Here is a 13,984-nt window from a genome sequence, read left to right on the forward strand (position 1 = left end):
CCCAGTCATACAACGTTGTCAAATGTATAAAGAGCAGCATAATAAGCCTGATCCACTAAAACATGCCCTTTCTTCGAATCCCCAAAACAAGTGATTCTTCCACTGGGTCCTTCACGCTCGTCGTCCTTTCCGTCTCCTTTCTTCACAGAGCCCTTTGTTGGCGTTTCACTTTCTTACCTGGCAACGCTACCCCAACCTAGGCCATTCTGCCTGTCATCGGACAACTCTCGGCGGCCGGACTGTAGGTTTATCAACTTAGGAACAAGATCTTGGGACGCATCTAGTTCGTAAATCGGACTTACAACACTCGGGAAGATATCAACCCTCGATTATGTCATGCCGCATGCCGAAACTGAAACGAATTTTCCTGTTTGTATATATTTCCCCGTAATTTAATCGTGTTCATCATTTATGGTTTTTTCCGATGATTCCTAAAAGAAACGTTCATAAGAGCTTCGTTATTACGAACCTCCGGTTTTTCGGTCCCCTGAACGTCTTAATAACAAGTCTACTGTAGTTGGCAAAATATGACGGGGAAATTATGATAAAACTCTATATCCTCGTAGCTGAGCTTCTCAGGATTTGATGCAGTATTTTTTCCGGAAACAGGATGTCAGGTTACAATTTGAGTTACTCTATGAATCTCTTGTCACAGTCTCTGACAATGGAATATCTTCTCAGCATATTTTCCTTCTCCCTTCTAGCCATTTGAATTCATCTGCTTATCTGGTGCTATGCTATTTAGATATGAGTGCTAAGTTCCATTTTCTCGAGGACAAAAAATTTCATGACATAGTACATTTCGGATATCAGACTACTTTTGGCCCATATTAGTGCATGTGGGATCCATCTCACAACCAATCCCTGTGCCGGTGAAAACAGTTGTCTTAGGCTTAACATGCTCATTGCACTCGTAAATATGTGTACTTGAAATAACATTTGGTGGATAAGAATTTTCATGTCAAACAGAAATCAATCATAGCAGTGTAAATACAGGGACTGCAAGCATTTTCTTTTAGCAAGGTGTCATGTTCCTTAAGGATATTTGAAAGTGATATTTGTCAAATCAACAATATGCCCAGAGTGTTTCCATAAAATTCAAATATTCTTGTAAGCAGCTTAATTCCTGTAAAATTCCTTAGAAAAATATCGCAATTACTTGCAAAAAAAACCTGCATTTCGTGCTAAATAGGCAACGTAGTAGAGCATTCCAGTATTAATAGTTTTCCAGCAGTCATCATTTTTTTTGTCCACTCTCTTAAAGAATGTTAGATCAAGGTTCCTCTGTATCATGTTATTTAATTAATGTTGGTGGGTAAATCATTAATGTATAGTAAAGATAGCAGTGGCCTATGAATACTGTCTTGTGGTAGCCCTACATTTATGATTTCAGTGGGTGACATTGGTTTTCTACAATGTTGATGACGCTTCTACCCTCAACCTCCTCCATTTCCTATCCTTTAGATGGGATTGTAGCCATTTATACCAATTGGCTATATTATAGCCAATATCCCTGATGCCATAGGGCTCGCACTTACTCAGAAGGATTTCATGGTCCACAGTGACTAATGCCCAGAGTGAAGAATCATTGAATATACCGAGTATTCATTCTGGTCCCAAAAAGTCATAATATTTATGGGTCGCAGGCTAGGCAAGGTGAAGAGCAGATGGAAGACTAGCATGAGTAATGCAAGACTGTAACAAGGATCTGTTCTCTTTAGGACTTATTGAAAAAATTATTGTAGGATTGTAAGGAAGCATGGGATATTTTGCTATATATTCATACATGCACGAGTGTGTTCTTTTCATTCGCTATAAGATTCCTAATGATTGAATATGACTTTGTAAATTTAGAAAAAGTTACTTTCTTATTATTCATAATTGTTTGTAAATTAAACATATTTAAATAAAATTCATCTCATTTTCTTGTGACTGATCAAATTCCCTAGTAAAAAACATTGCAGAGACCCTAGTGATTCTCATTACTACCACAGCACCTGAAATCTAGCAAAATCCCATATCTGGTGTAACCCAAATCCAGACAAAGTCGGGGTTTGACTGTTTAGACTTGTAATGAGGTGAACTGTGCATTTCTTTTTTGTTTCAGGTACAAGTTATTCCTTGGATTGTTAGTGACAGTAACTACTTAATGCTGAAATCGATAAAATTAGATCCCCAGAAAACTGTTTTTGTTGGTGCTCTTCATGGAATGCTAAATGCTGAAGGATTGGCAAAAATAATGAATGAATTATTTGGTGGCGTCGTTCATGCAGGTGAGCTTATTATTTAATTGGCAGGAACATTTTTTTATTCATAATATGTCATGAACGTAAAAGTTTTGTGAAACAAATAATACAGTAAAACTCAATCCCAGCCACTGTAATGATGTCCGTTGGATGTCCGAGCTGACATCCGTGAACATCCATTTGATGTCCTCTGGACTTCCAATGGATGTCTAAATGTCCCACCTGTGTACATCCATTGGGTGTCTGTTTTACTCTGGACTTCTTAGAGAGTTCAAACATCCCACTTGTGGACATCCATTGGATGGCTTTTTCAGGATTTTGAGAGGATTTGGAAAGGAAGGGTATCAACCACTGAACTTCATTTACTTGTTTCATCAGCACCTAGGTGAGCACATATTTAAATTTACTTTTAGCCAGATTTTATATTCAATACATTGAGGACCATTTTCACCTGGTGGATTTCTTGAATTTGTGTGGTCCACGACAAACTCTTTTGGACAAAGTTAAATAACTCTGATACTATTCATTACATATTCACATTAAGCATATTTAGATCATCTATATTGATCGCCTATTAAGCACATAATGTTTAGATCACCTACTCTGTTGACTAATTTTTTAAATCAAATTTTCAGACGTTTTTGACATTAAGAGTAATGTCAAAGCAAAGAGTTTCACAAAATACTTAAATACAATGTGGCCAAAATATTTTTCTTTAGGCTATCCAAGTTTCCAAATTTTAATGCTCATTCTTATAGGCTTCAGTCAGATTCATTGGCTGCACCGAAGGGGAGTACATAGTTTGTAAACCTACTTACTCTTGACAATTAAGAGTCATGGCGCCATGAGACGAAAACCGTTGTCTTCCTATTCAAATTTCCTGCACAAATCGGGTATTGTCATTGTGCAAATAGCAGAACCTTATTTTTTCACATTATGTTTGTTGCGAAAGCACCCTGTCTCAATCCTGGAATTTCTAAAATTGGTATTTTTACTGTAGATTCCGACCTTGAGGAATTGCGCTTTCACTGTTGACATACAATTTGATAAAAAGCAAGCCTTTGATTTTAGTGCAATGATAACATCTGATTTGTTATTAAATTTTAACTTGAGTCAACCAGATATTTGCGTAGGCAACACATTCAAGAAATCTACTTCGTAAATAATGGTTCACAATAATATGAATGAAGTCTGCCTAATATGAATTGCAATACTAAACAATCTACTCACACTTTCAGTGGTTGATACTCTTCTGAGGAATCTGGAAGAATTCCAAAAAAGGTAAACTAAAGACCTCACAGTCAGATGATCATTGATTCGCAACTGACTACAATGCAAATTACTGCAACTGTATTTGTGTGACAGTAATACACATAGCACCAGTAACATGTTGTCAGTGGACATCTTGCATGGTTGGTAATCGATTTCTGACAAAAGCTTTTGTAGTTGATAGATCAATATTTGTAAATCACAGGTAGTAGTTCCAAAATCAGCCTTCAGAAATCAGAAAACTCTGACTGATGATTTGAGAGAAGGAAGGGTTGTGTCCCCTGGTGAAAATGAAATGTTCACGAACCATTCCAGAAGTATTTCACAAAGCATTCATAACCTGTTCCCGAAGTGTTCATGAACTGTTGGGGAACCATTCTTGGACTGTATTTTAGCCCAAATGAAGTGTTATGAACTGTTCAAACAAGCCATTCGTGAGGCGTTTCCCAGCATTTCATGAGGTGTTTCCCAGCTGTTCATGAAGCGTTCTCTAACTGCACAGGAAGCATTCAACTAGGTGTTCATAACCTGTTCCTGAAGTCTTCATGAACTCTTGGAAGTGTTCACAGACTGTATTTTGGCCCATGTAAATTTTACAGACCGTTCTAATAAGCTGTTCATTAGGTGTTTCCAAATGTTCATGAAGCATTCTTTTACTGTATAGGAAGCACATTTACAACAATACCAATGATGATTTACATCTCTGAGTTTAGGTCTGAAAATAATGTGCAGAATTATTTGCCAACATTTGAATATATTCCTTGTATCTTATTCAGGGCTATGAATGGTAATGGTGACATTAAATTGATACATGAAGGCATGAAAGAATATTAAAATATTTTGTTACAACGAAAGAATTGATGTAAAAAAATTCAATGTTGATGTTCATAATATGTCAAAATTCTTGTCTCTTCTTTAACATATGTGCACAATTGAATTCTTTCTAAAGTTTTTTTTATTGTAGCAAAACATTGTAATAATCTTTTATACCTTCATGTGTCAATTTATGTAACCGTTGTCATTCATAGCCCTGAATAATATATAAGGAATATCGTATAAGCACGTGTTAGAGACACACCCCTATTTTGAGCATCGAAGCTAAAAAAAAAAATTTGCTGAATTTTTTTATCCTATTGTGCGGTGTTGCAGACGTATGCCTAGACTTTCAGCAGTTATCAAAATTTCCTCTTTCAATACTAAAAATTTACACGGCATTTTTTTCAGCTAAATTTACACTGTGTGTGGTGCTCGGAGATATGTAGGTATTCACTAGTAGTCTTAATCTTATGATGCTTACTAGGGGTGATCGGATACCTCGAATCCAAATATCCACGGATAACGCCCTTCACTTTATACTCCGGATCCAAATTTGTTGAAGACATTGAATCGGAATAAGAAATTTGAAATAAATGCTTTCATGAATCTAACATCCCATAAGACAGAGTAGAAAGAGTTCTGATCCTCTCTTCGCATATGCAGCGGCATGCCATTGCTCTACTATGATTTTCCTACTCACGAACAATTTGTTTAAAAGCTCTCGTAATAGTATTGCAATAGAATTGCAGCCGTGGAAAATTTTAAGGCATCTATCGTTCCCCGAAGTGTCGTTTTCCCGATTGATTGTTTGAAGATCGCGGTCCCGATGTATAATTTATCTGCATCCATCGTTTGACGAAAATGAGACACAGATGTGTTCACAATGTGTTATTTGTGGCTAATTACAACAGACAGTTTGAATCTTCCCCAGGAGATTGAAATATGTACCATAGGGAGAAGCTGAGTGCCTGGGATAGTAACATTAGTGCATTTCCCAAGATCCCCTATCTCCCCTCATCCAGCACTCGCCTCCCCCCCCCTCTGATGCTTTCCTCTTCTGCGAAATCGAACAAAAGGTCCCAGCTCATGCAGGGATTGTATTACAAAGACCTTTGCTTCTAAAGAAAATATCAAGTTACACGAGAACAATAGAAACATGTTTCGCACCTCTCCGGTTCTCGCCCACTGAATTTTTTTCTGCCTATCTCGTTAAAAGTTCTCAGTATCTGGAGGTCAACTGTTGCATGAATCACCAATTAGCCCAAAAGTGTCTAAAAATGAATTTCGGCAACTGGTATTATACTTTTATTAGATTGAAATATTAGTTACGTGCACATAATTTAAAAAAGAATGATACCAAACACGACGTATTTCTAACGTTATTTAAGCAGTTTAATCAAGGAAATAGTTGGAATAAAACGATGGAGTTTTCTGGCGAACCTCAATATCCTCTCAAATGAGCTTCTTGGCAGTTGATTCAGCTTTTTTTTCTGAACACAGGACATTAAATTACAATTTACGCTACAAGTCTTACTTGTCGGAGTTGCTAACGAATCGATATCTTCTCAGCATATTTTGTGTCTCCCTGCTAGCAATCTGAATTCATCTGCTCATCTAGAGTTACGCTACTTATTGTTAGAAATGAGTGGGTAAGTTGCCTTTTCTCTAGGACAAAAACCTTCATTGTGCAGTCATGTGGCCATGCTTCACCCCCCTGCAGTATGCTGTGCGTACGCCATACGCGATAGCATCAGTTCCAAACTTCCCCTCGTACAAGTGGTTCCGTACTTTCCAGGGTGAGTTGACTTCAAACTAGCGAGTGTTTTCCATGTGAGTTTAATAAAGTCAGGTTTCGTTTTTATTAGTTTTATTTGTTATAAGGAGTTATGGCAGTGGTAATAAGATTCACACAGCGTTAGTTCAACAAGATATATTCGGATATAAACGGATACAACTCAATGGTACATTTAGCGCGAACACACAGAGAGAACACTAGCGTGCACCGGAAGTGCGCGCGCACACAATCGACAAACATCCAATACAATCGATAGTATCGAACAATCGATACAGGATCATAGCAGACAGACATTAAGAAACTATTGAGCACACCCTTCAACACTCCCCTTTGCTCATAGTTGCAGCCCCAATTCTTTAGTGAACTTCTGAGTCTTTATACGGTTTAATCCCTTGGTTAAAATGTCAGCTACATTTTCAGAGCTTGGGATGTGCTCATAAAATATTAAACCCTTGGATACACAGTCTTTGACATAAAAGTAACGCACTTGGACATGCTTTGAACTTTCGGCAACAACCTCATCTTTGGACCATGAAATGGCTCCCAGGTTATCACAAAAAATTTTACATGGTTGAGGACAGTAAAAGGATTGCCCTAATTCCTTCAACAAGGATGATACCCATACAACCTCTCTAGCTGCTTCCTGCATTGCAACAAATTCTGCCTCACATGTTGATTGAGACACAATCTTTTGCTTCCTTGACAACCAAGACACAGCACTGCCAGCCAGTATAAAGACATACCCACTCCTGGATTTTCTGTCCACTGTGCAGCCTGCGAAGTCTGAATCACAAAACACCCTTAAAGTTTTCCCAGTCTTTCGATAAACAAGTTTCAACTCTTTCGTTTTGAGCAAATACTTAAACACACGCTTCACAGCTCTCCAATCAGACAAAGTAGGATTTACACACTTTTGACTTAGTTTACCTATGGCACATGCAACATCTGGACGGCTTACCGTGGCAACATACATTATATGACCAATAGCTTGTTCATACAATTTTTTATCAAAGGGTTCATCACAATCAATATCAAAACCAGCTTCACACTCCTTAGCTAAAGGTGTTGACACCCCAGTCTCATTCATAATATCAAATAACTCTAACATTTGACTCACTTGGGCAGATTGGTCGAACACAACTGTCTCACTGTCAGGCATATGTAGATGAACAGAAAGAAATTGGGTGTCAGAGCCCAACATTTTGACATCCAACTTTTCTTTAATCTTGCCCTTAAAACCTTCAATCATAGACTTTTTCCCAACAATCAAAAAATCGTCAACATACACAGCCACAATGAGATCCTTAGTTTCATTTACATATACACATGAATCACTCAAACAAGGTTTCAAGTCCATACCCTTCAAAATATTGTTTATGTGTTTGAACCACATTCTCCCTGCTTGCTTCAACCCATAGAGACTTTTCTTTAGTTTGCACACATATTGGTTCCTATTCTTTCCCTCAATTTCGAAAAATTCAGGTTGCTCCATATATATGTCCTCATCTAAGACACTGTTCAGGTAAGCGCACTCAACATCAATGTGTTCATAACACCATTCATTCTCAGCACAGAGAGCAAGTAAAATCCTCAATGTTCTGCGTTTTACAATTGGACTGAAGGTTTCAGTGAAGTCCACCCCAGGTCTCTGCCAGAATCCCCTTGCTACAAGTCTAGCCTTAGGTCTGTTTGAGTCCCTTTTAATACTTAGAACCCACTTACAATCGATCACATTTGTATTTAACGGTCTCTTGACAATGTCCCAGACATCCTTTTTGTAAAGGTTCTCTAATTCAGCCTCCATAGCTAATCTCCATTTTCCAGATTCATTTCCCCTTAAGGCATCATTTACAGAAATGGACACACACAGATCTTGAGCCCTACAAATCATTGCAATGTTCCCACAACAAGAATGAGTCTTTTCTTTTCGAAGTCTGGAAGACCTCCTAGGAGCAAGTACATTTTCAACTCCCAAGTTAACCCCATCGTCAAGTACCCCCTCATGATTTTCATCTCCATTCATCAAGTTCTCCAAGAAAAAATCATCATCTCCTTCCTCATACTCACCATCACTCTGGACTTCAGGCTCGTCCGGGTCAAAGGTCCCTTCATCATCCACATGCCATATCCAATCATTACATCTCCTTGGAATGTGAGTGATTTCACACATCTCTTTACACGGGAACACCCTCTCCTCAAAACGTACATGACATGATATAATGACACTCCTACTTTTTGGCAAATAGATTCTGTACCCCTTCACTTCTCTATCATATCCCACAAAAATACCTTCATCTGCCCTACAGTCAAACTTATTTCCAGTTGGACTCACCAGATACCAGACCTTACAACCAAACACCCGCAATCTAGAAAGCTCCCCTTGGATGTCAGCCTTCTCTCCTTTCCATAATTCCAAGGGAATTTTGTTCTCAATTGCAGACGATGGACACAAATTTCTGATATGACATGCTGAACTTATTGCTTCAGCCCACAAGAAAACAGGAAGCCCTGCTTGAATAAGCAAACACCTTGCCATTTCCACTAGTGTTCTATTGGCACGTTCAGACACACCATTTTGCTCGGGGTTTCTAGGCACACTTTTCCGATGCAGAATACCCTCAGCCTTCAAATAATTCTCAAACTCAACACTTGTGTATTCGCCACCATTGTCTGATTGAAAAACACTTATTTTCACCTGATGCTGAGCCTCAACCTCTCTCTGGTATTCTCTAAAGCATTTAAATACTTCACTTTTTTTCTTGATTATCCTGACATTTGTGAATCGAGAGAAATCATCAATGAAAGTCACAAAATAATGACCTCCCCCCAACGATTGACACTGTGCCCTGCCACTTACGTCACTGTGGACAATTTCTAAAGGGCATTCACAATTGTGATGAGCAACTTTCGGAAATGGCAACTTAGTCATTTTACCCTTCACACAGACTTCACATAATTCATCGTCCCTTTTGGAATCCTCTTTCTTGAGATCAAGACCTGGGATTCTGTTCATAGCACCTTCATGGAGATGTCCTAATCTCTCGTGCCACAACGTACTCTTGAAGGCTTTGGCCTGAAATACTTCGATTTCTGTACCACCATTGCACTCATCGTTGACAGAAACATTTGCGACGTAGCTCTCATCTGGCTCAGTCTCTAAATAATATACACCATTTTCCACTAAGGCATTGAACAACACATCACCGTCATCATGCTCTCCAATAGCTTCATTTAATCTGAACACGGTCTGTACACCTTTCTTCGCCAGCTGTCTGACAGACACAAGATTCACGTCCAACTCAGGTACCCACAGAGCATTTGATAGTGACAAGGTCCAGCCCCCACAAGAGTTTGCTAACTTGATGACAATAGTTCCCTTCCCCTTCACGGCCAGACGTCCCTTTCCAATCTTTACTTCTCCGGTGGCAGGTTGGAAATCAAAGAAGCGGTGACGGTCTGGCGTCATGTGGTTCGAAGCACATGAATCTAGGTAACTAACACACTTTCTTTGGGAGCAAGCCAAAGCAAACGCAGATATGAGTCCTTTAAACTTCGGCTTGTCCCCTCCTTTCTCTTGTCTCTCCCGTGACTCCTCGCCTTTTTCTTTTCTTTCCTCCGACTTGTCTCCCCTTGGCGCCCCACACTGGTAAGAAATGTGGCCCCACTTACCACACTTATAGCATTTCTGATCAGCAGTGCTCCTCTGCTTTCCGTTGTTGGCTGCTCTCGTCCTGCTGAACTTCCGCGCTGCCAACGCACTGCCATGTTCAGAGGACTCCGCAGCATTAATCCTTCTCTCCTCAAGCAGAAGGTCTGCCTTCACCGCCCTAGACGTCAGTTTCTCATTGATCTTTGTTATTCTCACATACGTAGAATACTGTGGATCCTTCACGAGTCCCGCCAATATAAAAGAGGCCACAACGTGGTCTTGGAATACGATGCCGTTTTTGGTTAATTTACCGCAGAGCTCCTGTATCCTCCCAGTGTACGCTGAGATGTCCATCGCCTCTGTCTTCTCAATGCTACCCAGCTCTCGGAGACACATAGCTATATCCATGGATGTAGCCCTCCCATGAATCTCTTCTAAGGTGTCCCAACACTCCTTGGCTGACCTCAAATGGCTGATGTCTGTGAGGTACTCCGGGCGCACATGCCGGAAAATGTATGCGCGAGCCTTGTTGTCCTTGCGCATATTTTCTGGTCTCTTCAACTCGTCAGCACTCAGCCCGGGGTTGATTGCGTCCCAGCAGTTCAGAAAAATCATCGACGCCTCTGACATGGTCCTCCAATATTCGTAATTATCCTTGCTCAGGATTGGATTCATTTGCCTATCCGAATCCAGCATCTCATCTTGATCCGCCATGGTCTCGCCTTTTCTATTATGTCCAATTTACCGAATCACTAACGTCTATCACCACACAGCACGATCCCTGGGCCCATAACCTGTTATAAGGAGTTATGGCAGTGGTAATAAGATTCACACAGCGTTAGTTCAACAAGATATATTCGGATATAAACGGATACAACTCAATGGTACATTTAGCGCGAACACACAGAGAGAACACTAGCGTGCACCGGAAGTGCGCGCGCACACAATCGACAAACATCCAATACAATCGATAGTATCGAACAATCGATACAGGATCATAGCAGACAGACATTAAGAAACTATTGAGCACACCCTTCAACATTATTTTTATCCATCTTCGGACCAAGGCCCTTCCTAAGAAACATGTGAGAACTTTAAAAGATGGACAGGAAATAATTGAAGATGAAGAAAAGAATCCAGGCAAGTAGCGCATGAGTATTGCAAATGCCTCTGGTTGTCCCCTAGCACATGATGGCAGGGGTGGGGTAGAGCGAGACACCTGGTGATAACAAGCAGTGGGATGAATCAGAGGATCAGGTGGGCGTGCTGCTGACAATCGATGCAAATTGTTCACGTTTTGCACATTGCCTCAATTATATTAAAAATGTAATTGTTAGAAAGTAACATTTCAAATAATAAACTATTTTTGGCCTTTGTGATCCATCTCACTACCAATCACTGCACCGGCAAAAGCGGTTGTTTTAGGCATAACATGCACATTGCTCTTGTAAACAAGTGTACTTGAAATGGCGTTTGATGGATAAGAATTTTTTCATCAGAGAGAAATCCATAATAGCAGTGCAAATGCTGAGTGGAGTGCAAACATTTTTTAGCAAGGTGACGTGTTCCTTTAGGATATTTGAAAGAGGTCATATTGTTGATTCAAATTATATCTAAGTGTTTCGATTAAGTACCAATATTCCTGTAATCAGCTAAAATCTTGTTTGAACCCCTCAATGAATATCATAATTACTTGCAAAAATCCAGCATTTCCTGAGATATAGGCAAGTTAGCCAAGCATTGATCGTTTTCCTGCATTAATCTTTTTTTTTTATCCATCCCCCTGAAAAACGGTAGATCGAGGTTCCACTGTATTACTTAACTTTTTCATATAGTGATATTTTGATTTTTGTGAATCCTGCTGTATGGAGGTGTGTCATATTGGAGTTTTACTGTATATTGCCCATGGAATTAATTATAATCATAAGCTGATCTCCATTCTGCTCCCCAAAATGCTAGCCTTTTCATAGTGATGCATTGTCTCCAATAACCAGTCCTTCCCCAGATAGCACAAAGTAAGAGAGTTAACCATTTCTTATGGTTTTCTTACGGAAAAAATTGATAAGCAGCTTATCCTAAGCTAAGGGACTTATATAAGGCAAGGGTAAGATGTTAGGGAAGAATTGGTAAGGAATGCCGTCAAATATCCTCGGGCAACGTAAGTCACTTCTGTTGGAGCGCCAAAGGCGGCTGAACAGCGTACTACACATGCTGCGCGGCTCATCTCGACATGAATTTTAAGGCTATCGGTGAAATTAAGCGAGTTTTTATAAGGGCTTAACAACTGATAACAGATTTTCCCGTAAATAGAAAAAAATTAATAACTGCAAGCGACCGGCTAGTGAAGATATAAAGCATAATACAAGTACTCTATCCATGCGGGGGAAAGAAAAAAAAAAAACAATGAAGTGAACCGAACGTGCGACCTACATAACTGAAGTCCTGTACGCTAACCACTACACCACGGCAGCTGTTAAAAATATGAGGTGTAATTACCAATTAAATATCCAATTATGTAAAAAAAAACTTGTTTGGCAAGTGCCTTCTCTTTAGAACAAAAAATTTCATGGCTATTTATATGGCAGGATATTTTAAAGAGATATTATTCGAATCAACAATATAACCTTAGTGTCTCGATAAAGTACTAGTATTCCTGTAATTGGCTAAAATCTTCTTTGAATCCTTTTACAAATATCATAATTACGCGCCAAAATCCTGCGTTTCCTGAGACATAGGCAACCTATCCAAACATTCCCGCATCGATCGTTTCCCCGCATTCATCGTTTTTTTTCGTTCATCCCCCTTAAAAACGATAGATCGAGGTTCCACCGTAATTGTATGAAATTGATTTTTTGATTTATTTTTACTTTTCATTGCTGCGTTTACATTATATATCTCGTACGTATGGCGTATGTCGCGTACGTTAATTTTTAGTTAGTATAAGGCCAGTGATTTTCCTAAATTTCACTTATAAACGGACCATGAATTTGACGACATTGAGACCATGAAAACCTGAAAAAAACCGTGAAAACTTGGAAAAAAAACTTGAAAACCTGGAAAAAACCGTGAATTTCATTATTTAGGTTGAGTGGGAACCCTGATTAATCTTCAGAGAAGAAAAGATAGTAAAAATTAAATATTTTTTACAGGTATTGACACTGACAAGTACAAGTACCCCATTGGCTCTGGCCGTGTCACTTTTAAAGACTTTTCATCGTACATGAAAGCAGTTAGTGCAGCTTTTATTGAAATAAAAACTCCTGATTTTACTAAGAAGGTAAGATTTAAAATTAAGGGTTATCCTTTGAGTATATTGTAGGCATTATCAAACAGTAAATCATTTAATCTGTCAATTATTTTGCAGGTTCAAGTGGATCCTTACCTTGAAGACTCCCCTTGCTCTTTGTGTGGCTTACATCAAGGGCCTTATTTTTGTAGAGAAGTTTCCTGTTTCCGCTACTTTTGCCGAACTTGTTGGCAAGTGCATCATCTTGAGCCTCCATCACGTTCACATAGGCCTCTCATGAGAAATTCAAAAACGGGAGTGGCAGTTCCCGTTATATGAACCAATATCATTGGTGTTTTGTGACTATGAGTGTGTGTATGGTGCTCTCTTTAGGAATCTCTTCCAATTATTTATGTGAATTCAGTACATATTTTAAGAAGAGTTAGATACTTCGAAAAACACATCTTTTTCACCCTCATGTTGTTCAAATGACCTTCTCTTTATGTGTGTAGCAGAATATTTTTTATGAAGGTTGCTTAAAGGAGTTTTGAGTTAATTTTAATGTTTAACACAGTTTAATTTGATAGAAATTATTTATTTTGTTATTTTTTGCCATTTATTCATGATTCTTGGCATAGTTTTAATTTTTGGGTGCTCTTGTTAATGATGGTGATAAATTCCATATTACCTTTTGATCTTAATTTTGTATCCAAATGTAGCATATTATCCTGTATTAAATTCCAAAGAAGTATTTTATTTATGTATTAAGGATAAGTAATTTCCTTGCTGATTTTGTTAAAATTTGTTGATAATAATGAGACTGACTATATTTTTTCACTTTGAAGGCATGCTTTGTTGATTCAAGTTATTGCCTTTGGAGTAAATATTATGTTACCATTTTGAAATCATGACAGTGTAGCAATCTTACTGGTGAATGATTTTTGGATTCTAAAAATAAAACTCTATGCTATTTTTGCAATCAA

The 13,984-nt window shown here is 38.7% G+C and overlaps 1 protein-coding gene across 1 annotated transcript in view; it reads left to right on the forward strand.

Moving 5' to 3' along the window:
• The window catches only part of LOC124159796 (cytoplasmic polyadenylation element-binding protein 1), a 90,192-nt gene extending 76,208 nt beyond the window's left edge, over nt 1-13,984 (forward strand). Inside the window, exons 12-14 of the mRNA XM_046535715.1 lie at nt 2,108-2,273; nt 12,925-13,052; nt 13,140-13,984. Of these exons, the coding sequence (XP_046391671.1) occupies nt 2,108-2,273; nt 12,925-13,052; nt 13,140-13,340 (495 nt within the window). The 3' untranslated portion in view covers nt 13,341-13,984. The remainder of the gene's footprint in view (nt 1-2,107; nt 2,274-12,924; nt 13,053-13,139) is intronic.

The sequence above is a fragment of the Ischnura elegans genome, chromosome 1 (genome assembly GCF_921293095.1).
Source record: "Ischnura elegans chromosome 1, ioIscEleg1.1, whole genome shotgun sequence".
NCBI lineage: Eukaryota > Metazoa > Arthropoda > Insecta > Odonata > Coenagrionidae > Ischnura > Ischnura elegans.